Source organism: Drosophila simulans, chromosome 2R (genome assembly GCF_016746395.2).
Source record: "Drosophila simulans strain w501 chromosome 2R, Prin_Dsim_3.1, whole genome shotgun sequence".
In the NCBI taxonomy this organism is placed as follows: domain Eukaryota; kingdom Metazoa; phylum Arthropoda; class Insecta; order Diptera; family Drosophilidae; genus Drosophila; species Drosophila simulans.
In genome coordinates, this window is record NC_052521.2 from 21,044,082 (window position 1) to 21,069,720 (window position 25,639).

The 25,639-nt window shown below is 47.9% G+C and overlaps 6 protein-coding genes across 23 annotated transcripts; 3 read left to right on the plus strand and 3 right to left on the minus strand.

Moving 5' to 3' along the window:
• Nucleotides 1-12: 12 nt before the first annotated feature.
• On the plus strand, nt 13-2,478 carry LOC6735965. 2 transcript variants are annotated; one of them, XM_016168832.3, is made up of 6 exons: nt 13-269; nt 334-540; nt 594-666; nt 739-914; nt 972-2,049; nt 2,108-2,478. In XM_016168832.3, exons 1-5 carry the CDS (start codon nt 128-130, stop codon nt 1,397-1,399), a joined length of 1,026 nt encoding a protein of 341 aa, XP_016029315.1. In that variant the 5' UTR covers nt 13-127; the 3' UTR covers nt 1,400-2,049; nt 2,108-2,478. The 2 variants fall into 2 exon arrangements, with proteins under 2 accessions (XP_016029315.1, XP_016029314.1); XM_016168831.3 differs by having other exon boundaries at nt 972-2,044.
• Nucleotides 1,981-2,273, minus strand: LOC120284472 (nucleosome assembly protein 1-like 4; the record flags this gene model as incomplete). Its single annotated transcript, XM_039292777.2, is given in 2 exon segments — nt 1,981-2,082; nt 2,145-2,273. Coding segments are annotated over 2 exon segments (231 nt in total), but the record flags the coding sequence as incomplete, so codon positions are not given.
• LOC6735967 (nucleosome assembly protein 1-like 1) lies at nt 2,387-4,487 on the minus strand. Its single transcript, XM_016181265.3, has 5 exons — nt 4,333-4,487; nt 3,741-3,848; nt 3,198-3,666; nt 2,997-3,137; nt 2,387-2,935 (listed from the first exon to the last, which is right to left on the minus strand). The coding sequence occupies exons 2-5, from the start codon at nt 3,824-3,826 to the stop codon at nt 2,519-2,521; spliced, it is 1,113 nt and encodes a 370-aa protein (XP_016029316.1). The 5' UTR covers nt 3,827-3,848; nt 4,333-4,487; the 3' UTR covers nt 2,387-2,518.
• Nucleotides 4,488-5,603: 1,116 nt separating this feature from the next.
• Nucleotides 5,604-14,585, plus strand: LOC6735968 (solute carrier family 12 member 6). 10 transcript variants are annotated; one of them, XM_016168837.3, is made up of 22 exons: nt 5,604-5,752; nt 6,799-6,954; nt 8,780-8,971; nt 9,298-9,431; nt 9,494-9,576; nt 9,639-9,741; nt 9,822-9,927; nt 9,990-10,119; nt 10,179-10,297; nt 10,367-10,585; nt 10,641-10,797; nt 10,856-11,115; nt 11,177-11,429; nt 11,491-11,853; nt 11,918-12,104; nt 12,167-12,382; nt 12,447-12,554; nt 12,867-12,920; nt 13,517-13,609; nt 13,930-14,063; nt 14,130-14,269; nt 14,335-14,585. In XM_016168837.3, the coding sequence occupies exons 2-22, from the start codon at nt 6,819-6,821 to the stop codon at nt 14,424-14,426; spliced, it is 3,279 nt and encodes a 1,092-aa protein (XP_016029321.1). In that variant the 5' UTR covers nt 5,604-5,752; nt 6,799-6,818; the 3' UTR covers nt 14,427-14,585. The 10 variants fall into 10 exon arrangements, with proteins under 10 accessions (XP_016029321.1, XP_016029318.1, XP_016029320.1 ...); XM_016168834.3 differs by having other exon boundaries at nt 6,799-6,930; XM_039292771.2 differs by lacking the exons at nt 5,604-5,752; nt 6,799-6,954 and adding exons at nt 7,666-7,938; nt 8,530-8,654.
• A 156-nt stretch (nt 14,586-14,741) lies between these two features.
• LOC6739502 (WD repeat-containing protein 47) lies at nt 14,742-16,554 on the plus strand. Its single transcript, XM_016172227.3, has 5 exons — nt 14,742-14,936; nt 15,094-15,251; nt 15,323-15,725; nt 15,791-16,014; nt 16,085-16,554. The coding sequence occupies exons 1-5, from the start codon at nt 14,901-14,903 to the stop codon at nt 16,308-16,310; spliced, it is 1,047 nt and encodes a 348-aa protein (XP_016029326.1). The 5' UTR covers nt 14,742-14,900; the 3' UTR covers nt 16,311-16,554.
• On the minus strand, nt 16,445-25,450 carry LOC6735970 (calcium-transporting ATPase sarcoplasmic/endoplasmic reticulum type). 8 transcript variants are annotated; one of them, XM_016181262.3, is made up of 10 exons: nt 25,099-25,222; nt 22,191-22,338; nt 22,098-22,115; nt 21,930-22,012; nt 19,682-21,853; nt 19,507-19,622; nt 19,211-19,447; nt 19,029-19,146; nt 18,843-18,960; nt 16,445-16,703 (listed from the first exon to the last, which is right to left on the minus strand). In XM_016181262.3, exons 2-10 carry the CDS (start codon nt 22,306-22,308, stop codon nt 16,675-16,677), a joined length of 3,009 nt encoding a protein of 1,002 aa, XP_016029331.1. In that variant the 5' UTR covers nt 22,309-22,338; nt 25,099-25,222; the 3' UTR covers nt 16,445-16,674. The 8 variants fall into 8 exon arrangements, with proteins under 8 accessions (XP_016029331.1, XP_016029333.1, XP_016029330.1 ...); XM_016181264.3 differs by lacking the exon at nt 16,445-16,703 and adding an exon at nt 16,993-17,255; XM_016181261.3 differs by lacking the exons at nt 16,445-16,703; nt 25,099-25,222 and adding an exon at nt 25,349-25,450 and having other exon boundaries at nt 18,642-18,960.
• Nucleotides 25,451-25,639: the final 189 nt, after the last annotated feature.

The window sequence follows — 25,639 nt, forward strand, 5'->3', positions numbered from 1 at the left end:
AATCCCATTCTTCATCGATTGCCGACCATATCGAATTTGTATCTCTTCGGCACACAAAACGGGTTTTCTACGCGGTTTGTACTGTTGTTACCTTTCATTTTCAGTTAACCATCCAGATAACCAGATAATGCAGTTGTTCAGTAGTTTCCACTCAATCCTAATTGTTTGCTGTGTTCTCTTAATTGATGGAACGCACTCGAAACTGAATCTTAGATATGCCATTTTGAGGCAAAAGCAAGCAGCGAAGGCCACGCAAAATGAGACTTTGGGTATGGATGTGGGAGAAAGTTTCTGCTGGACCAGCGTGTCATGTCCATGTTTTTGTTTACGAAGCCCACCAGCAGAGAATCAAATATGATGCCCAGAAGACCATGAAGGTGATGTTCTACAAGAACAACACCAAAACCATGGAGGCTTCGGCCTACGACGATGCCTACGATCTCAGTGGGTCGGGTTGCGCGCCCTCGGACCAGTTCGCCATAGTTCTGCATGGATGGATCCAAAGTTGTTCGGACGAGTGGGCGCTGTCGCTTATTGAAAGTGAGCATTTGGTCAATGCCAAAGTTGAAAGCTACTCGAAATATGCATTTCAGGACTGAGTTACTACCGCGGCGGATGCGTGATGTGCATAGACTACAGTGTGGTCGCCAGTTCCTCGTACATGCGGTGGGTAGTAGTATTAGTAGTCTGACCCAGTGGCGAAGCCATTCTCCGATTCTCATTCTCCGACTTTTAAAGGCTGTACACAAACTTTGACACCCTCACCGGCGCCATATCCTCCATTATCCTAACGCTGTTCAGGCAGGGATTCGATCCAAAACGAGGCTATATGTTTGGCTTCAGCTTCGGCGGACAACTGGCTTCAGCGGTGGGAAGATCCCTACGACCACACCACGTAATCGAGAGCATAGACAGTCGGTATCTTGAGCGTTATCTTAGCCACACCCAGTAATTATTGTATTGAACTGTAGCGTGTGATATGGCCGGGCCCGGGTTCGATCCCATTGCGGTCGACCACTCCAAGGCCGGCAAGCATGTGCAGTGCTTCCACTCGAGCCGCGACAAGGGCACCTTCGTCTACTCCTGCCACCGCAACATAATGCTCGGCAGCTGCGGCCTCAAGCAGCCCTCGGTGGCCAGTCAGCTCCACCTGGGCAGCCATGGCCTCTGCGTCGACATATATATCAACACGTTCGACTATCCCTTCTACGCCGTGAACTACACCCCGCCGGAGTGCTTCACCTGGCAAAAGGCGGCCAAGATACCAGATGGCTACACGGTGGGCTACGAGGAGAACTTCGACAGCCAGGTCACGGGGCAGATATTCGTGCCCACCAGCCTGCACTACCCCTACAACTTGTCCAAGAAACAGCTAAAGCTGCTGACTAACTTAGCTTAGCTGCTTATCTGAATATTGGGAGAACACACTTGATTCAAGAATAGCTACCTCAGGAGGCGGATGTTTTTTAAATCAAAGTCAACCGGTTTCTAATATCATGTAGGTTTATTATTCGAGTTCAGCTCATACAGTTTGTAGTTCTTAAGTTTTTATTCGCCAAAAATATATTTAAATCAAATTTGAAACATGTATACACATTACATCGGTAATCCAGACACATCAACCTGCTAATTCAGTCGTAGGGCTACTGCCTTCTTGTTACCGGCTGACTTGGGGCCCTTTGCTGGCGGTGCATTGTCCTCGTCGTGCTCTTCCTCCTCGTTATCGCCATAGTCCTCATCGTTTTCATCGTTTTCATCGTCGTCATAGTTGACGATGTCGCCAGTGGAACTTTGGAATAGTTCTGTCGCGGAAGCAGTGACCAATTTTGAAGTCGGTGGACAGGATCTGCGAGGAAGCAAACTCGGATCAGCAAGTGGGCTTGCGGAGCTTACCTGCTGGGAGTCGTCGTCGGCTTCCTCCTGGTCGGTCGGGACCTCTGGTGGGTTTAAGAAATTGAAGAAGGAATCCGTCGGGACCTGCTAGACAATGGTGCGCACTGCGCCGCGCTCCTTGTGCTCCTGCTCCTTACGGATGGTCTTCACAGTAAGGTTCCTCTTCTTCTCCCAGTTAACTGTGCACCCCTGTAATTGGTTTTGTTTTGATTAGAAATCCCTTGTTGCCCTCGAGAGTGTAGCTAGCTCACCGTACACTTCTAGATCTCTGAGCCTCCGAATGCGAACGGATCGTTGGGATCCGCGGTGGACTTCAGAACGTACTGCTGTGTGAAGTGGAACTCTCTTTTACGCCGTGAACTACACCCCGCCGGAATGCTTCACCTGGCAAAAAACCACCAAGATACCAAATGGCTACGAGGAGGAGTTCGACAGCCAGGTCAAGAATAGCCACCTCAGGAGGCATATGTTTTTTAAATCAAAGTCAACCAGATTCTAATATCATGTAGGTTTATTCGAGTTCAGCTCATATCGTTTGTAGTTAAGTTTTTATTCACCAAAAATATATTTCAAATCAAATTTGAATTATGTATATACATTATATCGGTAATCCAGCCATATCAACCTACTGATTCGGGCAGTCGTTGGGCGTCTGCTTCTTGTTGCCGGCTGACTTGGGGCCCTTTGGTGGCGGTGCATCGTCGTCGTCGTACTCATCCTCCTCGTTCTCGTCATACTCCTCTTCGTCTTCATCGTCCTCATCGTCGACGATGTCGCCAGTGTAGTAAAGCACTGCTTTTGGAATAATTCTGGCACGCAAGAAGTGACCAATTTCGAAGTCGGTGGCCAGGATCTGCTGGGAGTCGTCGTCGACTTCCTCCGGGTCGCTCGAGACTACTGGTGGGTTGAAGAAATTGAAGAAAGAATCCGTCGGGACCTGCTTGACAATGGTGCGCACTGCGCCGCGCTCCTTGTGCTTCTGCTTCTTGCGGATGGTCTTCACAGTAAGGTTCATCTTCTTCTCCCAGTTAATGGTGCACCCCTGTAATTGGTTTTGTTTCGATTAGGAATCCCTTGTTGCCCCTAGACTTCAGCTAGCTTACAGTGCACTTGTAGATCTCTGGGCCTTCGAATGCAAACGGATCTTCGGGATCCACGGTGGACTTCAGAACGTACTGCTTTGTGAGAACCGAGTTGGAGAAGTACTCGTTCTTGTCGAAGTGGAACTCCAAGGTGTACGAATGCTAATGAATAAAGCGGTTTAGACGGGCAGGACTACTAGAACTATTGGCCAGCAAACTCACCCCGTTGTCGTACTTGATGGAAATATCGATTAGCTTGCGGATGGCGGGCTCGTCGTGCGGCTGCACCATCTCGGACATAATGGCCGTGTTGCGGAACACCGTCAGCCAGAAGCCGGGAATGCCCTTGGCATCCTTGGGAATACTTTTCAAACTGCTCAGGGCCTCGCGGAAATGCTCGGCATCGGCCTCGTTGTCGGTCGACGACTCCGGTTCCTTCCACTGGGGCTTCTCCTCGGCGGGGTCCACCTTGCCCTCGATGATCTCCCTGCGCTTATCGAACAACGGCTGGTACTGCACCTGGTACTTCTGCTCCAGCTTGTAGACGTCCTCAAAGAACTGGGCCTCGATGTTCAGGTGCTGCAGCTGTAGGTTTTTCAGGAACACAATGCGATTCTGCACCGGAGCCGGCAGCATCTTGACCATTTGCTGCAGATACTGCCGCCGCATGACCGAGTTCATGTAGGCGGGCCTGAAAAGTGGTTTGAGTGCGTCATTCCCCTGCTTCGCTTGCCAAAATGTTGCCACCCCCCTCCCACTACTCACATCGACTGGCAGTCCGAGCCGGACTTCTCGTCCTCGACTTCATTGCAGGACTCGGGGTCAACGTGTCCTTCGGCTGGGGCGTCCATTGTTCAATAAATGCTGATCTCACTGCAAGATTCTCGATTAGTGTCTGTTGCCAATTGTTTGCACCCTGCCACTTTTTCGCAAGTGATGTACAGACTGATGTACACATGTGCACATGCATATGCATATGTGCACATTCTTATACAGAAAATTGCCACTGCGCTGCCATCCCAGACTGGGATTTACTTGGTAAGAGGGAGCCGCATATTTACTAGAGCAGCTGAATTTCACAGACTATATAGCATATTTGCACCCATAGAAGGGCGTTGTAAAAACTAATACGCCATTCGGCGAATCTGCCTGCGCGTGTGTGTGTGTGTGCATGTGCGATTCAATCGAATTACCATACATCGCGCTTTTGCAAAACACGTGGTGAACCGAAATGAGCTCGAATATAGACGAAATTCGGGGTCAGTCGGCAACTTTGACCACGAGCGTGTGCTCCCAGTGCCTGGCCGGTGAATTGGCCTCCAAATTGCCGCCAATCAGTCAGAAAATCGCCACTTACCTTCGGTTAGAACAGACGCACGATGAGCACCGCCACAAAAAAAGTTTAAAAAGGAATGCTGCGCTTCGCTGGTGAGGAGTCCATTTTTTTCAAAACGTGCTATTTTAGGACGGGCTGCGGTCACACTAACTCCCCAGCGGAGACGCAAACCCTCCAAGTGCAACACTATTTTTAATTTAAATTTTTTAATTTTTAGATAATAATTTGAATGGGCTATTTACAAGTTGTACTCACATAACACAAAGTTAGCTAGCTGAATTCAACATTTGAAATTCATTTAGTTGCTTAACAACAAGCAAAGCTTCAGCTTTATTGCACCATATCAGTGATTAGTTTAATCGTTGCATGCTATTTAATATATTAAATTTAATATTTTTTTAACAAACTAAACTTTAACTTAGAAATATAGCGGTAAATTTTAAGAATCGAGATGCTTGTGATCCTGAATTGCCTATCGATACTATCGGCTAAATCAAACGAAATAAAACAGCTGTGGCTTAAGTAATAACTATATTTAATGGAACTTCTCTTAAAAATAAAAGCCTGTGTTGAAATATATAAACATACTGAAAAGCTCCTTACAAATCGGATTTCTTTTAGGACTACGAACAAGAGATTTGGATATGCTGGCCCAACTATCGGCTAACTTAGTAACTACTGAATTTTAAACAATTTAAGGATTTGTGCCAAATACAAGCACAGGATCAAAGTTATTCCGTTTAATCCGCTCCTATTTACGGGTTTATTGACTTCTGTAGCAAGAAAAACTAAAATAAGTAGCACGAATGTACTGTGCAAATTTGGGAATTATACCAAAATGCGCCGTTCTGCAAATTAAAAATATTTTTAGGGACCCAATATATATGTATGTATATATGCATATGAATATAATATGTATTTACATACGTACACCCACATCGGCGCACATCAGATGCCCATATAGCCAATTAGACTCTTTTCACTGCCTTGTAAACTTAGCGCGGAATCAGTAATTTTCTGCGTTCACGGACGCCGAGGCGGAATCATCCATAAGATGGTATCATGGGTGCTAATTGCAATAAACATATCTTGGGGGACGTGTTTTCCAAAATACAATCGCCACTCGGCGTCCCCTATGCGTTACATTTGATTTCAATTGGACTTTTCATTAATACTACGCTTTCCCCCACTCGCGATTCCAAAGTATATACGGTGGAAAATCATTTTGTATTACTCATGCGCCTTTAATATGATAGTTTTATTTTATTCGTACAATTGAAAAGTTCACCCACATCGGGCAGCAGGAGTCGAAGCCCCCAAAAGTAAACACAATTCCTCAAAGGACGTTTCCGTTGGCTCTGCCCAGCACAAGTGCATCGGATCGCATCGCATTGGATCGGATCGGATCGTCGGTGAAGGCGAGTTCCAGGCGCTTGCCCAAGTAAATCGAATCGAGTGAATCCGCTGTCCCCCAAAAGCATTCCCGCACGAGTGTCCGGGTGTCCAGTGGCTGGCCTGGGCGGGCACATCCTCGGGTTAGATAACACCGTCCAGTCCATCCTGCTCCACCACGACCACCACCACCACCTCTGCGTATGTATGTACATGCGTGCGTATGTGCGTGTTTGGATGTACGTATCTGCATGCACCTCTTTGTGTTCCACGTACATAGCCCCGTATCTGCGCTAATCTATCTGCCCCTGTTGTGTGTACGCGGCTGCGACGGCCCAATCGATGGGAACAGATTTGTGCACTTATCAGCGCGCGGGTAATGGCCTCCACCTGGGCCAGCTGCCTCGTCTGAGTTCGGGATGAGCCCGATCTCGCTGAGCGCCACACAAATGCTCGCCTATCAAATAGTCGCTGCGGGAGGGGGGTGGAATCGTGTTGGCAGGGTCAGGAAACCGCCAAAACCGTTCCCACTCGACGTTTGGCACTACGCAGCGCATCTTGTGTGTCCCAAGTCGTGCCTTATGTAACCAAGCCGGTGACATAACACTGCTGAGGCATACTAAATGGCACTAAATGGTCGTTATCTTATGCTCGCAGCTCACAGTTCGCGGCGAGTGCTGGGCGATTAGCGCCAGAGATCGGGAACAGGCTTTATCTCTGCCCGAAAGTGGAGCATACATCGCAGGTGCAGTGGCCCATTTCGGGCAGACACCCACCAAGTTCGATGGTCATGTGATAGCGGGCTACTAATCTCATGCAAATAGTGCGACTCACTAGATACCTTCGATCACGGGTTATCACACAAGTTGAGGTGCGGCAGTAATGAAGGGGGCGGACTAACCGTCTTAGTTATTTGGTGGGCTTTGCAATTCGGAACCGAAATGGAATCCTTATCTTGGGAGCTTATGTGAATTCGGAACCAGCCGCACTGGACTGCGCGATCGTCGGGAATGCTTTTGATCGCTAATTCCTAGTCGTGCCCTCGGCAGGGTCTCCATGGTAGCAACGACGATACTAATGTCATTCCGATTTCAGAGTGCCTTACATCCACAATTATGCCAGATAGATTTCAAGTTACAAAGGCTGACGAGGACACCGCGTTGGACTACAACCAGGATGAGTCTGCGAGCGGCAAGCTACTGGGGGACATCCACGACGAAACCCTAGGTGAGAACTATGGGTCGTACGATGGTAAGGATGTTTTCATTTTTATTTGTGCTACTATTATCACTCTAGTTTTACTATTAACTATAAGAGCTCGTTTCTTAATATATAGATACATACTTAGATAGATGTATACATACACAAGAACCATTAACACTGAAGAGATTGTGTGCACTTTCATCTGGTCCTCGCTGAGTTTCGTTCCATCAGCGCACTTCGCCTGCTCACCCCCAGGCACACGCTTTTCCCCTCCCTCGAGTGACTACTGTATGCCCAGATAGAGCTTACGGCCCTGCAATCCTATCCTGAGCTGCCCCAGTTGCCCCAGTCCGAGTCCAGGATGTCCTGGTGACACATTTCGCGGCTGCTGTAAGCCAAAGCTCGTTGTACCTGCCGAAAGCTCGCAGAGAGAGAGAGAGGGAGAGCGAGAGAGAGATTGAGGGCGGCGCAGCTCTCTCGCAATCCCTTCCAGCGGACGTCGGATGCTGGGCGAGAGTGGCTGGCTGGCTGGCTGGCGGGCGGGCAGGTCCTGGCCAAGGCAGTAGGCTCAGTGGGCCCACTGGGCTGTGGGCCACCGAATGGAAATGTACACCTGCAACGAGGCGCTCTCCATTCTCCCAGCACAGCTCAGCCCAGCTCAGCTCAGCATCGCTCTCGATTTCGCTCTCCTGCGAGAGTGTGTGTGTATTAAAAATGTGTGTAGACAAAAGCTTTCGATTTCATCTCAATTGAACGCTCAGGGTCCTGGGCAACATAATTTTTATTCGGCCGAATACCAACAGTTTTCTTAGTTTTTCTATTAATCCGAACGAAAAGTAGCATACATCTGAGCGTTTTCGCTCGCCTAAAATAACTTTAGAAGGAGTCTTCTTTCGCATAATACAAAAAACCTTAAAAAAATACGAAAAAACGAGAAAACATGAGAAACCAGTTCTTTTTGAGCACCTTTAACAAATAACATACTTTAAACAATCGACGAAATTCTAACAATAATCAAATACATGAATACAAGTGCGTTCAACCACAAAGTGTGTCCAAAGTCCCTCCCGGAGACCCCAGATCCGGGCACTCGGTGTCGAGGATTACCCCGCATTCCCATAGAAGGGCCTCATTTCGTAACCATTTTCAGCTGCATTCCGCACTTTCGGTGCATTTAGCCAGCTCGAGAGCCGCTTTACGGCGAAAAGGACGACTCTACGGCATTTATTTACCGCCCCACGACGACGGCCTGAAAATCCTTGACCTAAATTAATCGGTTACATATTTTTTTTTCTGTCCGAGCTGGCTCAACTTTCGCAGCAGCATCCCCGCCCGCCCTGCCTGCCGCACGCAGTTTTTGATTCACCTCCCATCCCACCTCCGAGGTCCTGGGGCATTTCCCGATTAGGAGCTCCCTTCCGAAACCAAACCCAAATCTCGAGTATATAGGCGCACGTCCGCAGACATGTGAATATATACACCGCATCGGCCACGCCTTTTGGGTTATATAACCCCAATGCGTGGAGCCCCGCCTGAAGAAGGACCATGCCCACTTAGTTCTTAGTTCTCGACCACGTTCTCCTCTAGTGTTACCTAATTTTAAGTGAACAAAGTGCAATCTAGAGCAAGGGTTTGAAGCCAAACAACCAACGTTAACATGCAAAGTAACAGTGCAAAAGATGATTCGGATGAAATGGAAATAATACCATCCGAACACAATGGTACAGTTCACGAAACCAAAAATGAAGGTATGCGGGGATCGTCAATTATATAGTATATACATATATAGTGTTCACTAGCAGTACTTAGTAGCTTGATTACATAACGTAAGGTGATAGCCTAACCCCAGTCCATCCTGTGCTCCTCCCCACAGACTCAGGTGATATCCACAGGGCGGAGGAGAACCAGAAGTCCAGCATCGACCCAAATCTATATCTGTACGACGATGATTTGGAGACCAGGCCCCATATATCAACGTTCATTTCATCAATTGCCAATTATGAGAACACGATACCAGCGGCCACCGATCCCGATGCAAAGCCGGCAGCTCCATCGGCTCGAATGGGTATGTTCGCCGCGCATTAATTAACTTGCTTGTTCCATCTTCCCCCATATTGAAAGGCATGTGCACAATGGAATCGCAGCGAACAACAAAGCTGCGGAGGAATGATTGCTGTAATCCCCTCAAAGTGTTTCAGCCTTCACTGTGCGGGCGAATATTATAGAGCTGTTCGAAAGTATGCAACAGAGTGCAGTGGTGTGGCACAATCGGAGGAAATCGCTCCCGCTTTGAGTGCATACTTTCGGGCACCTCCCTAAATGGTTTCATGAAACTGGTGACCCCCAGCATTCCCCATCAATCCTCTAACGCTCGTTTCAATGTCTCATAAGGTACCCTAATTGGAGTGTTCTTGCCATGCATTCAAAACATCTTTGGTGTCATATTGTTCATTCGGTTAACATGGGTTGTTGGAACGGCTGGCGCCGTGTGTGGATTCCTGATTGTTCTGACCTGCTGCTGTGTGGTAAGAGCGTCCTGCAGCTGAGCCCTCCCCAACTTGGCCTCACTTCAAACTCCTCTTTGCAGACCATGCTAACCGCGATCTCGATGTCGGCCATTGCAACGAACGGGGTGGTTCCGGCGGGCGGGAGTTACTTCATGATATCACGGTAATTACAATGGCATGGGCAGGAGGTAGTAACTCTAATGGTGCCACCATTAACATTAACAGATCCCTGGGCCCTGAATTCGGCGGAGCGGTGGGAATGTTGTTCTATACGGGCACCACGCTAGCAGCGGCGATGTACATCGTTGGTGCCGTGGAAATCGTATTGGTGAGTTAAGAGCGCCCACTCCAGGCGCAGTTCCACTCGAAAGTGCCATTACTTAAGCACTCATTAATTATTCATTGCAGACATACATGGCGCCGTGGGCATCGATATTTGGGGACTTCACCAAGGATGCTGACGCGATGTACAACAATTTCAGGGTCTACGGCACTTTGCTGCTCATCTTTATGGGTGAGTTAAGCCTGGGGCCCACTTGTGAGGAGCAAACATTAATGTCCCGCCACTAAATCAAGGTCTCATTGTGTTCCTGGGCGTGAAATTCGTCAATAAGTTCGCGACGGTGGCCCTGGCCTGCGTCATCCTTTCGATAATAGCGGTGTATGTGGGAATATTTGACAATATCCATGGCAACGAAAAGCTATAGTAAGTATGCGCCAAGTACGAGCCTCTTGAGCGGCCATCTAATCTCCGCCCGATTGCAGCATGTGTGTTCTGGGAAAACGACTCTTGAAGGACATCCCGCTGGAGAATTGCACAAAGGAAGACTCCTTCTTACGCGACATATACTGCCCAGATGGTAAATGCGAGGAATACTACCTGGGTAAGATCCCTTCACACATGCAGAGTGTTCCATACCGAAACTACAATGCCTCATCATCATCCTCCACAGCCAACAACGTGACCAAAGTCAAGGGCATCAAGGGTTTGGCCAGTGGCGTGTTCTACGACAACATCTTCCCTTCGTTCCTGGAGAAGGGCCAGTTCATATCCTACGGCAAGAGTGCAATCGACATTGAGAACACCAGTGGAGAGTCATACAACCAGATTATGGCCGACATTACCACGTCGTTCACACTTCTTATCGGCATCTTCTTCCCATCGGTGACAGGTTAGTAGCATATCGCAGACACAACTATTCAGATATTTAACCCACTATATACTAGGCATCATGGCTGGATCCAATCGATCGGGCGACCTGGCTGACGCCCAGAAGAGCATACCCATCGGAACGATATGTGCCATTCTGACCACCAGCACAGTCTACTTATCCAGCGTTATGTTCTTCGCCGGCACAGTGGATAATCTCCTGCTGAGGGACAAGTGCGTAGCATAGTGATTCTGACTCTTCCATGTGCTTATCATCAACCTACTATTCCAGATTCGGTCAGTCTATCGGTGGCAAGCTGGTGGTGGCCAATATCGCCTGGCCAAATCAGTGGGTCATTCTGATTGGCTCCTTCCTCTCCACCTTGGGCGCTGGTCTGCAGAGTTTGACTGGAGCACCCCGCCTGCTGCAGGCGATTGCCAGGGATGAGATCATCCCCTTCCTGGCTCCGTTTGCCAAGTCCTCGAAGCGTGGCGAACCCACCCGTGCACTGCTCCTGACCATCGTCATTTGCCAGTGCGGCATCCTGTTGGGTAAGCATCTGATCGTATCACATTGTATGTTCTGCGATTATAATATCTATACCAAATACAGGCAACGTGGACTTGCTGGCTCCTCTGCTGTCCATGTTCTTCCTCATGTGCTACGGCTTTGTCAACCTGGCCTGCGCCGTGCAAACCCTGCTGAGGACTCCCAACTGGAGACCGCGCTTCAAGTTCTACCACTGGAGCTTGTCGCTCATCGGCCTGACGCTGTGCATATCAGTCATGATCATGACTTCCTGGTATTTCGCACTGATTGCTATGGGAATGGCCATCATCATCTACAAATACATAGAGTACCGCGGGTGAGTTAATCACAGATCATATGCACCCAGAGCACCAACTAATCCATCCAACTGATTACAGTGCTGAGAAGGAGTGGGGTGATGGCATTCGTGGAATGGCCCTGACCGCCGCCAGGTACTCGCTCCTCCGCCTGGAGGAAGGCCCACCGCATACGAAAAATTGGCGTCCCCAAATTTTGGTGCTTTCGAAGCTCAACGACAACCTCTTGCCAAAGTACAGGAAGATATTCTCCTTTGCCACCCAGCTGAAAGCTGGCAAGGGATTGACGATTTGTGTGTCTGTGATAAAGGGCGACCACACCAAGATCACCAACAAAGCCGTGGATGCGAAGGCCACGCTGCGCAAGTACATGACCGACGAGAAGGTGAAGGGCTTCTGCGATGTCCTGGTAGCCCAGCAGATTGGTGAAGGCCTCAGCTCAGTGTAAGTTGGCTTAGCCATTGCGGAGGGATGACTCAGGCCACTAATAACTGAATTCTCAACACAGCATCCAAACCATCGGACTGGGGGGCATGAAGCCCAACACAGTCATCATCGGATGGCCGTACAGCTGGCGGCAGGAGGGCAGGAACAGCTGGAAGACCTTCATCCAAACGGTTCGCACGGTGGCCGCCTGCCACATGGCCCTCATGGTGCCCAAGGGCATCAACTTCTACCCAGAGTCAAACCACAAAGTAGTATTTACCGCTCCGAATGCCAAGTTTTCTTTGAGTAACATATCCTTCTCCCTCTTCAGATCGGTGGCAACATTGATATCTGGTGGATTGTCCACGACGGTGGTCTGCTCATGTTGCTGCCCTTCCTGCTGAAGCAACACCGCACCTGGCGCAATTGCAAGCTAAGGATCTTCACAGTTGCTCAAATCGAGGACAACTCGATTCAAATGAAGAAGGATCTAAAGACATTCCTCTACCATCTCCGAATCGAGGCCGACGTTGAAGTTGTTGAGATGGTATGATATGGCTGCCAGGATATATCTTATACCTATTGACCACATTTATATTTGCGAACTGCAGAACAACAGCGATATTTCCGCTTACACCTACGAGCGGACCCTGATGATGGAACAGCGTAATCAGATGCTGAGAGCATTAGGCTTAAATAAGAAAGAAAACTCCAAAGTGGTAAGTGGTCCACATCCGAGGCGACTGTCACCCACGTCATCTGTACTTCTGCGAACTGAAGAACATCCATCATTCAGCTCATTCTTGTTTTGTTTATACGGCCATAATGCACATTAGCCTTTCATTTACTTAAATCTTTATTAGCATATTGTTATTGTATGCGTTCGATTTGAAGGTTGCGTATTTTGATTTCAGTAATTGTTAAGAGGAAACCATTTGCCCTTTGTTTCTCATGAACTCCAATTTCCATGCCATACCACTATCTGAGATCCAAATTAAAACTTTACACTTTATATATTTGAAAATCAAAAGGTTCAGACTATAATGGACTTTAAGGAAACACCCAGTGATAATAAAATGTCTTTGGTAAAGAGTATAAACTGATTGCCTACATATATCGATATATCAAGATACAAACTATTCATTGCCCGAACTTTGTATGAAACCTGGTTGTGTGTATCTCATCAGTGCATTTCTCGGCGGGAGCAGCTGCTCCTTTCATCTCCATACCTACCATAATCCTTATATGTTGTGTCAATGTGATGTTGCTAATGCTCACCCTTCTATCTATACTAACTCTATCAAATTGCAAATTATTCCAAACACCGAGTACTTCCAAACATTGTCTTATTCTACAATAATCTAAGAATAGTCTTATATGGTTCTTCATTCCCTAGGATGATTAACTTAAATATTTCTTTAATAGTTTTTCAAATTTAATTCAAGTTTAAACATCGAATAACAAGTGTCGGTATACTTTACAATCAAATTCTTTGTTTTTAATTTAAAGAAAATGGGACTTTGGATCCCATCTATAAGTTCGACTACCATTAGGGAAATAAGTAAAAAATAGCGTTTCCTGCTTTGCGGTTTGCATCCCGAGAATAGTTACTCCCTCCTCTGATATTGGCCTCCCACTTTTCCGCAACCTTTTCTCATACTCCTCATGGTGACATTTTCAGGTTCAAACAATTGTAGACCACCATTATGACGCCACCAAAACGGCGTCTAAAGTTCGCTTCGCCGATCCAACTATAGAAGAAACACAGCATCACGTATGTACTGCCTTAAGCTTTTTATTTACCATTGTCTCTAATCTCTCGAAATACACATAAGACATAAGTAAAGTTAAGTGAGATCGACGACTCATCAAATGTAAGCCTGAAACATTTTAGTTTTGAAGCATAATCAGCAGTAGCAATCGAAATCCATTCCCGAGTTAACTTGAGTTATGTTCTAACTGATATTTTGGCTTCTTAACATGGTTGATTTGAAGTGAACTTTTGAGTTTTTAATGTCGACGGCACTTGTCATCCAAACTGAAGGCTCATGCCACTCAAGAGATCTGATAATGTGACTGATTGTAACTCTGCAGGATTCTCAAAACGACGAGAAACGTAACTCAATTGATTTGGATGGTCCCGAGAACGCGGACACACCCGAAACTACTTCTAACAAGGATGAATCGACAGAGAAAGCCGACGGAGACTTCAAGTCCAGTGTGAAACCGTATGGAACAGCTCTCTTATTGCCCACTCTACGGTGTCCTAATTGTCCTTGTATTTTTTTCCACAGGGATGAGTTCAACGTTCGTCGCATGCACACAGCAATAAAACTAAACGAGGTTATTGTAGAAAAGTCACAGGACGCCCAGTTGGTCATAATGAATCTACCTGGACCACCTAGGGAAGTGAGAGCGGAGCGTGAAAGCAATTGTAAGATCTGAAAAGTATGGAGAGTATCTGAGCCACAAACTAACCCGTCTCTATCCAATCCGCAGATATGGAATTTCTGGAGGTATTAACAGAGGGCCTTGAAAAAGTGTTAATGGTTCGCGGAGGAGGCCGAGAAGTTATAACAATTTACTCTTAAGAGCATTAATCGCTCAGTTTTATAAGAGTTCGCAACACTAGACAAGTTTAAGAATCAATCAAATTTTTAAAGAAGGTTATTAATTTGTTATATTCAATCATATGTCCAAATATTTTATTTTTACGTAAATAAAATATCAAAAAATTGTAACAATAAGAACCGAAGGCGTTTTTCATTTGGCGTATCTACACACGTACCATGGCAGCGTCGCTTGGAAACGGGGTAAACAGCGTTTTCAAGATACTTTACCTGTCTTTCTACAACCGCGGCGTAAAATCAGATGCATCTGGCAGATTGACCAACACTGCTACTCGATGGTTTCTCCCCACTTTTGTTATTTCAACCGTGGCGAGTTGTACGTTCTATTACCTCGGATGGCTTAGAAACTCTGTGGAAACAGACACGATCCAAGCCGCAGAAAATACTCGAAATAAGTGTGAAAAACTGTAGAGATCCTCGGAAAATACTCCATTCATGAATCCGGAATCGAGGGACCTGGATTTGGGAAAGGTGCGAGTGCTGGCCAGCCGTCGCAGGTGGCTCTGTTTATTTTGAACACGCAAGCAACTTTCGGTATCCAGCTAACAAAAGAGTCTAAACATATGCATCTGGGTTGATCCGAGTGACATGTACCCCATTCATTGATTGACCATTTTCTCTGCCACAGGGCGATGTCGAGAGGCCGCACTTCGAGGCGGTCACCACACTGTCCGACTCGCAGGCGATCCGGAGCGTCGACTTTCATCCGAATGGAAAGTTGTACGCGGTGGGCTCCAACTCCAAGACCTTCCGCATCTGCCAGTACCCCGCGCTGTCCAAGCTGAGGTAATTAAATCGCAAAGTGCCGCAACTTTGCCTTCATTGCGTTCAACTCGTTTCCCTCGAATCCCATGCAGACATGGACACCAGACCGCGGTGTATCCCCCGTCCGTTCTCTGCAAGCGCACGAAGCACCATCGGGGCTCCATATACTGCACCTGCTGGTCGCGGGATGGGGAGCTGATTGCCACCGGATCGAACGACAAGACCATCAAGTATATGCGCTTCAACAACGACACCAACCAGCTGGTGGGCCACGAGATGGAGCTGAACATGCACGACGGCACGGTGCGGGACATGTGCTTCCTGGACGACTCGTCCACCAAGTCCAGGCTGCTGGCGAGCGGCGGCGCCGGGGACTGCAAGATCTACATCACAGACTGCGGAACTGGCACTCCCTTCCAGGCCTACAGTGGTCATACCGGCCACATCCTGTCCCTCTACAGCTGGAACAACGCGATGTTCGTGTCGGGATCCCAGGTGGGTCCGAAGAAGATCCATCCCAGCCTGTTCGAGCTATAACCATATGCGATATTCTCTTTCAGGATCAAACGATACGTTTCTGGGATCTGCGAGTGAATGTCTCTGTGAATACGCTGGATAACGATCGTAAGGATGGTGGTCTTGAGAGCTCCGCTGTAACCGCGGTCTGTGTGGATCCCACGGGCAGGCTGCTGGTCTCTGGGCACGCTGACAGCTCCTGTACTCTGTACGACATCCGTGGCAACCGGCCCATTCAGCGCTTCTATCCGCACACCGCTGAAATAAGGTAGTACACTAAGAGAGCTAGCCTCTCCCACCTGACACTTGGCTAATTGGCTTCCACTTCCTCTTCATAGGTGCGTCCGATTCTCCCCATCCGCCTACTACATGCTGACGTGCAGCTACGACAACTCGATCCGACTGACGGACCTGCAGGGCGACCTGGCCCACGAGCTGTCCTCCGTGGTGGTGGCGGAGCACAAGGACAAGGCCATCACCATCCGGTGGCATCCGACCGAGTTCTCCTTCATCTCCACGTCGGCGGACAAGACGGCCACCCTCTGGGCGCTGCCGCCCTCGTAGCTCCGTGTCGGTGGTCCGGTCCAGTGGCGGCTTTAACTTCGTTGTCGATATTGTACTTCCGCAGAATAGTTCAGACTGATCTAATTTATTGAATAAACCCATTCCGAAAGAAAAAGGAAAATGAAACAGGGCCGTTCTAATTTATATATTTGGTATATATTTATTTAAATCCGTTCTTACTAACCCACAGTTCCATTAATATTTTACTTTCTAAGGCAAATAAATTGATTTATGTTGGATTTAATGTTGCAGTTGCAAGTAACAGGGCTGGCTTAGCGATTAATACACGAATGATAAAGGCAGGAAAACTCGTCCTCCTTCACATTCACTTTCACATTCGTATCGGCTTTGGTGGTCCAAACCTCTACATCCTGTCGACGACGACATCAGGAACTACAATTTCGGGGCGAATACGGATTATTACGTGGGGATTCTCGATCGGAGGGAGGGATTAACCAACGCAAGAGCAACCAAAACTCGTGGGGGAAATGGCGATGGAGTGGCACTGGGGACCAGTTAAGCGGCATCTTCCGAAATTCTGGAATTTGGCAGCATCGGTGGGATCGTACTTACAGCCTAGAGGGGGTTGGAGTTTCTTGGGGGAGAGGTGTTTGTGTGTGGTTGATTCTCTACTTGGATTGGAGGCGGGGCGGGAGAAATTGAGTAGAGTACACAGGCCGGGTTCGGATTTCTTGTTTTATTGTTTCGTTTACGTTTAGATATCTTACATGCTGAATTTCAAATCTGTGTTTTCTCGGTTATGCCGGCGAGTGCGACGGCAATGTACTAGACCATAATGTACAGCAATTGTTCTTTTCTACATTCACATCGACTTGGCGCACCCGGACATAATATAATAACTGCACGTACTTTTCTAAAGCAGGGATGGATTCAATTTGTGTTATGGTAACTAATCGGGGTCCAGTTAATGAAATCTGGGGTTGACTGTATAAAATAAAACAATAGTTCATTGAGAGATGTAGGTAGGTAGGTAGGTTTGGTGGGCACGAATAGGTCGTCGGCTGTTTTAGGCCAAGGAGGATTTAGGTGCACCAACGGTCAACGGTCACGTGCATCGTGCAAGCAAACGTAACTTAGAAATAGGAATAGGAACGGGGAGCAGCGAACATAAGCGTTGGGAACTTGGGCCTCGTGGATCCCAGTCGTCCGGTTTCGTAGAGCCAGCTCGGTTTAGTTCTGCATAATTTATTTCTTTAATGTTAGGTGTAGGTAATTTTTGTTTAATCAATTCACAGCGTCTCTAATTGTATAACAGAGTAAATTATGTATAATGTTAATTTAAGTAGGTATTCTATAGAATGGTAGAAGGATTACTTAACTCCTTACAACTGAGACTTGAGACTGACATAAGATAAGTTACACATGTTCTTTCTTTCTTCAATAGGTCCCCAATATTCTCTATTTTCTATACGGCTAGGCTAGGCTAGGCTATTCGGCTATTCGGCTGCATGCCTTATGCATTATGTACGATCGCCATTATGTACCCGATCCTAATCATTTGCTCATACATGTACATACAATACAATACGAATGGAGACGGAAATGGGCACCGAGACGCTGTTGCGGCGCCACGCCCAGATCTGGGGAGTCATTATCTACTTAATATCTTGTGCTCAATAAAATTCTTACAGTAATGGAATGAACGAACCAATATTTGCATTCGGTAAATACTCGTGGGGATTCAATGGATTCAATTACGTTAAACAAGCCCGGGGATAGGATGGTACTCTTGAAACATTAGGACGCTCGCTTGGTGGAATCGTTTAAACATCAACGCACAGATTCGACTTGGAAAGGTTGTGGGTATTGTGGGTTCTACTTAATGGGATTAAACAAAAATTTTGTTCTTCTGCATGGTTAAGCCTACACTTTAGTATTCCAGTTACTAAACACAGAGACGAAACGGTTAAGTTACAAAAGTTTGGTTCAATACAAACAGCCATCTCATTTCCAGAGACTTGGATTTCCCTACACGGTTCTTTTGGCAACCCGGTGAAATTAAATGACGAAAACTAACTAATGCATTCGAATGTGCCGGTGTGGAACTTTCTTATGTATATAGAGCATTGTATGTACAAAAAGCAATCCTGCTAAATTTAATATAGTAATATACAAACACAGATATCTATGTAGGGTATACGCGTGTTAGATAAATCGTTAGCTCATAGAAAATATTGATCATTTAACGCTGTTTGTTCAAAGCCAAAAGCCAGGAGCGAGTCAGTCGGCCCATCTTTTGGTGCCACCAGTCAATTCTGTGACACCGGGTGGAAATCAGTAGTTGCAGTTGGGAACAAACTTCTCATGGGGTTAAAGTCGTTACGTTAGATGTATATAATTGTGGGTTCTTGTTTCTGTTTATATTTAGTAACATTTTATACTAGAAATTAGAATAATGAAGTTGGGCTTATGGATTATAATTATATTCTTAAAGCATCATAGCGTACAGCAGGCCAAAGAAGACAGCCCACATTAACACAATCCCATGCATCTTATATATAGGACTCTCACCATCTGCGATTTTTCTAGCAACAAACTTCAATGTCTCATCTAATAAAACTACAGGAATTGAGAATTTCATCACAGTTATCCATTCTTCTGCAGACAACGGTGTCACTTGGAAGACGGTCTGTGGGTAAAACGTTACTGGCATTAGTTTCCGCGGCGCAGAAAGGCTTATCGTTGCCTAATACTTACGGAGAGGACATCGACGTAAAGAATAACAAAGTGAAGAGTGAAGGAGAGTGCCATTGATCCAATCAGCCACAGGTTGCACCATGGGGGCATGGTAATCAGCGACTGGTTCTCGGACAAGCTGTTCAAACAAAGGCGATCGGTTCGTATCTATCGTGTTGTCCATCATTCGTTATCTCACTCACCTGTTCATTGCGTTCAACATTTCGATTGTCACCAGCACGGACAGAGCCATGGTCATCGCATGGGGGTCGCTGAAGATCTTGCAGTCAACGCCCTTGAACTCGTCGCCACCGCCCAAGCAGGACAGATGGTGGGTCAGCTGCCAGTAGGACAGTTTGGGTCCCTCATCAGAGAACACGAACCACCAGGCGGCGGCACCGACGGTGGCAGCGCCGACATAGAATCCAATGGCCATGTAACTAAAAATTCAGGCAAAGTTAATACCGATTAAGGGATGTGTGCTCTTTGAGTAACCCACCGGAAGAACAACCATCCGGAAATGAGACCCTCATCGGCCTTCCTGGGGGGCTTCTCCATGATATCCAGATCAGGGGGGTTGAAGCCCAGAGCGGTGGCTGGGAGACCATCAGTAACCTGTGACCAAGTACCTATTACTAACCGTTCCAAATAGTAAATACCCCATCAAGACGTACCAAGTTGACCCAGAGCAGCTGGACGGGAATCAGAGCCTCGGGCAGGCCAAGGGCAGCAGTAAGGAAGATGGAGACGACCTCACCAATGTTCGAAGAGATGAGGTAGCGGATGAACTGTTTCATGTTGTTGTAGATAGCGCGACCTTCTTCAACGGCAGACACGATGGAGGAGAAGTTGTCGTCAGCCAGCACCATTTCGGCGGCAGACTTGGCGACGGCGGTACCAGAGCCCATAGCAATACCGATCTCAGCCTTCTTCAGGGCGGGGGCGTCGTTCACACCATCACCAGTCATAGCGGAGATTTCGTTCATGCTCTGCAGGAACTCAACAATCTTGGACTTGTGCTGGGGCTCCACGCGGGAGAAGAGGCGGGAACGGGCGACGGCAGCCTTTTGTTCGGTGGGGGAAAGGTCGTCGAATTCGCGACCCGAGTAGGACTTGCCAGTGGTGTCCTCGTCCTCGGCGAACACGCCGATCCTGCGGCAGATAGCCTCGGCAGTGGCCTTGTTGTCGCCGGTGATCACAATAACACGAATACCGGCGGCACGGCAGCGCACAATGGAATCGAAAACTTCCTTACGGGGGGGATCCAACATGCCCACAACACCGACGAAGGTCAGGTTAACCTCATACTGGTAGAACTTGGTGGAGTCGCCCAGATCCATCTCGTCGGGCTTCATGGGGCTATCGGCAACGGCCAGAGCCAGGCAGCGAAGGGTGTCGCGTCCAGTACCGTACTGGCCGGTCAGGGCGAGGATCTTGGCCTTCAGGGCCGAGGTCAGAGGAACCTTGGTGGTGCCAACGCGGGCGTGTGTGCAGCGCTCCAGAACACCCTCGGGGGCGCCCTTCACGAACAACTTGGGGCCAGTGCCCAGGCGGGAGGCCTTCAGGGGGGTGCAGTACGAGGACATGGATTTACGATCGCGAGAGAACTCCAGGGTGAATTCCTTCTTCCACTTGGTCTCGATCTCACCGCGGCAGGCGATGGCAGCCGAGCGGCGGTCCAGGCCAGACTTGTTCACGCTGAAGCTGTTCAGTTTCTCGGCCAGCACAATCAGTGCGGTCTCGGTGGCCTCGCCGACCTTCTCGAAGGCCTGCTTGAACTCATTGTAATCAATGGCGGAGTCGTTGCACATGATGCAGATGGTGGACAGTTCCTGCAGGGTATCGTAGTCAGCAGCCTTAATGCGCTGACCGCCGAGGAAGACCTCGCCGATGGGCTCGTAGGTGGAGCCGGTCATCTCGAACTCGAGGAAGCTGCTGTCGTTGCCTTCAACCTTGTCGAAGATGAACATGCGGGAGACGGACATTTGGTTGGTGGTGAGTGTGCCGGTCTTATCAGAGCAGATGACAGATGTGCAGCCCAGGGTCTCCACGGAGGGCAGGGAGCGGACGATGGCATTCTTCTTGGCCATGCGGCGGGTGCCCAGAGCCAGACAGGTGGTGATGACGGCGGGCAGACCCTCGGGGATGGCAGCCACAGCCAGAGCGACGGCGATCTTGAAGTAGTAGATGGCACCCTTGATCCAGGAGCCTCCGTGAGCGGGGTCGTTGAAGTGGCCGATGTTGATGGCCCACACGGCAACGCAAATGACGGAAATGACCTTGGACAGCTGCTCACCGAACTCGTCCAGTTTCTGCTGCAGGGGGGTCTTGATCTCCTCGGTCTCGGACATCTCAGTACGGATCTTGCCGATGGCGGTGCTCAGACCAGTGCCGATGACGACGCCGCGGGCCTTGCCGGCTGCGACGTTGGTGCCGGAGAACAGGATGTTCTTCTTGTCCTGGTTGACGGCGCGGGGATCGGGGATGGCATCGGTGTGCTTGATGACGGAGACCGACTCACCGGTGAGGATGGACTGATCGATCCTAAGGGTGGTCGAGTAGATGTGGGTGATACGGATATCGGCAGGGATCTTGTCACCGACAGACACCTCAACCAGGTCACCGGGCACGATCTCTTTCGCGCGCACCTTCTGGATGCCGGATTTGTCCTGGCGCACCACCTTGCCCATCTCAGGCTCGTACTCCTTGAGGGCCTCAATGGCCGACTCGGCGTTACGCTCCTGCCATACTCCCACCACGGCGTTGGCTATCAGGATAAGTAAAATAACTAGGGGCTCTACAAATGCAGTGAACGTTTCCTCGTGTTCCTCAAACAGGGCGAGAACCTGGAGATTGCAGAGGGGAAGAGTGTGGTCGTAACTAAGTTTCTGGGGGTGGGTTTCTTTGTGCTGCTGCACTTACAAATGAGATGATGGCTGCCAACAGCAGAATCTTCACCAGCAGATCGTCGAACTGCTCCAAGACCAGCTGCCAGATGCTCTTTCCTGTGGAATACAATCGTTATTATAATGTATGCAAACAGTGAAGTGGGGGTGGGGGGCAGGGGATCTGCTCGGGTTGTGTTCGCACCTTCCTCGGTCGGCAACTCTGTAACGATAAGAAAACAAACACGTCAGTCGATTCGGTCTCGGAATGCGGAGGGGGATTACGCGCGACTCTCACCATTGGGTCCGTATTTCTTCTGGTTAGCCTTGATCTGGTCGAGGGTTAAGCCGCGCTCGGGGTCCGTTCCGAAGAAGTTGAGGGACTGTTCGACGGTTTTCGAGTGACCGTCTTCCATCTTGATTCGTTATCCTCTTCGTTCAGTGGCCTGTGTCCAGATTCCGGGCGATTCAGGTGGGGATTTGAAAGTAGACACAAGGCAAGGGGCTCATTTTAATTCTCTGGCAGGGCTATTTAGCTATTTTGCGTTTTCTGGGCTCTATTCAACGACTGACTGGAATAGCAAGTGTGTATGCACGTATGTATGCACATACATCTGTGCTGGCATGTACGTTTGCAGTTAAAACTACCTCATTAGGTTCTGAATAAGTGGTCGTACATGTGCATGTGCACGGCACTCGGCTCACGGGTACTTTCCAACATACGCACATACACAGGTGCTACATGCTAATTCCCCGATTTCAGGCACTTCTGATCGGGCCCGGACTGGCCACTATAGTCGCGCAGTTATCGCGCCAACTTGGGATCGGATTGTGCGGATCGGGTCGGAGAATATGCTGGAATTTTGCATTACTATGATAGGCTGTTACCCTGGCCAAATCGCTCCGCTTATGAGATTCACACACGTGTCACTTCGCACAACAGACGCAGTTCTCGTTTTTCTATTCTCAGTTTCTGCGGGGGATTGGGGGATCTGGTCCGTAATCCGGGTGCTCTGCTCCTACGTTAACCTCGCTAAACGACGCACTGCGTGTGTTAAGTACTTTTTTCCACTGACTCTCTATATAATATAACCCATGGCGCTTTTTTCTGAATATGTGTGCTGATAACTATTGCACTAAGTACCAAGCCGCGATTTACTGCCTATCGCCGTTCTGCCTCACTATGACACGACATTATTCGCACAAGACAGGGCTGACTGAAAACGTATATCGTCCCAGTTACGTTATTTGTGCAGAGCTGCCTCTTTCTCCAACTTTTAACCATTCGTAATCCTGGGAATTATTAGATTATCCCACCTTTTCTCTCAGCTTCTACTGACGCGTTCAATTTGTGCTACTAAACTGCGATAGCCGGCGTTATCGATAACTGAGAATCTCAACTGCGATGGCTAACTGTTGAGTTTCCGTGTTCAATAATACCGATAGCTGAGGTGAGATAGCAATTTAAAACTAATCAGGGTTTCGAAAGATTTCAGCTATGCTGGAAAGTTTCTTTATCGAAAATACTTCTACCTTAAAAATCAAGTTGTTATTGCGATCGAAAAGAAAATGTTTTTACTCCCTTCTGTGGTGTAAATCGAACTGAAATCCTTATCACGAATGCCTAAACTTATTTATACATTGTCATATTTCCACTTGGCGAGCGACAGAGACATCCGCACTGTTTCGGCCACACAACAACCAACACTATTCTTTTCGCGCATTTTGTGCTCAAATTAATGAGATCGAGATCAAGAGCCCGCAATAAATAGATCTGGGTGCCAGGTATTCGCCAGCAGCGACATTTTTAAATTTTAATTTTAATCTTTTTCGCGACCAGACACTAGAATCAGGCCATACGGGGAATTTTGAACGGCAGCCAACTCGCATAATACTTGAATATTACGCTGGCCTGGCTATGTCACAAAATTACATACGTAACTCCTGATAACGAGATTTCCACCCGTTGCCCGCCCCCAAAAGGCGTTAGTTTTGAAAAACTGTCAAGCAATGTGCTCGAAAACTACTTATATTTTGAGCACACAGACGTGTGTTTCGAAAACATCGTCATGCATATAGCCTATATATACCCCTGAAATACACATGTGTGTGTGCATTATGGAGCAAAAAATCGCCTCTGTCCGAGATGGGCTAAAAATAGAGTCCTAGCACCCGAAAAATACAGCTCAATTCTGAACACTCGTAGATATAAAGATATGTACTAGGACCACATAAATAAGTTTGAGTACATATACAGAGAGACGATCGTAGGGAGAAAGATTCCTATTCTGCGCGGTTATATGTACGATTTAACGGCTTATGATATTGCGAGCAGAGATATCTCCATGCTAATGGATGTCGACACTTGTGCGATACGCTGCTTCCCACGTCCCCGGATCCGAATTTCCGATTGACAAGTCCACCGATGGGTTGTATAATAGTGCGTGGGTGGGTTCAAAAAAAAGTACAGATGCTTGGGCCATGATCCTGGACTGAATGTACTTATAGCTACACGTTGCCGTGAAACTGTGTGTTTGTTTCTGGGATCTCTTACAACTGTAAGACAGTCGAATTCACTAACCGAAGTAACCACCATTAAGCTATGAATGCGGGTAGTTGAAGGGTTCAAGAGATCGTGTGTTCTTTGCTTGTTTTGCCTGGGCTACAGGTACAGTACAAGACATGGATCTTTCGAATTTGGGTACGAATATATTCGACACGGTTGCGGTTGTGGTTGCATAACCAGATTTTCAATCACAGATACATAGACCTCGGGCACTTGGAAAACTTTACATCTGTGTCGGATCGGATCTATTCGTGGAGTGCTCTCGTATTGGTGACATTCAAATTTTCGATACCATCCGGAGGTCGAGGTCACCGCCGAATCGTCGCCCTTACGGACATTTAATGTATGTAGATAGATCGAACTGCGAGCTCTGGACGAGCTCCGGGATGGCAAGTAAACTGGGGGCAAACACTTTGAGTTTGAAGCACGGTTTTCGAGTGTAAGAAGCATGTTCGTATGTAGATATGTAGGCATTTCAATAACTTTTGGTTTCCAGGTTTTCTTTTCTTTTGAAAGCGCGCGGACGAATTTTCGATATTTTCAGGGGGGTTTATTGGCTTTACCCAATGGATTTGGCAGTTTGGAGTAATTCACTGGCGTATTCGCCTTGCAGTCGTTGCAGAAAATCAACAAAACTTACAATTATTATTCCTAGCAAAAATTCCGTTATTATATAATAATTTATTTCAGTCGGAAGACCAAGAGCTAACACAAAGATCGCGCTATTATAACGATCAACGGCAACTGAACGCAAGGAGAACGCTGCGCGATGAGAGTGTCTATTTGAATTACAAAATTCATATATTTTGGCAAAATTCCCAAAACTACATACACTCTCTATTTTGGCCCGGGAAAATACTTTTAGCACGCACAAACTTTCGGGCACTTACCACCTATCCAATCCAATCCAATGCGATCCGAATTCGAATGGTGGCGGTTCAGATCTGCTCGTGCAGCTCGTTCGTACCTCGACGAGGCAGATTCACCGCGGTCCCCCAGAGATTCGTATATGTGACTAGGTATAGGTGGGAATACCACAATACCACGGGCACACGAGCTCCCCATCCACATGCATACATACGTACATATGGCCGCCCGATCTCGGATCCGCGGGAGCGCACGGTCACGAAAGTCTAGAGCAATGGCAATGTGGCGATGCCCGCGCCTGCGGATCTGAATGT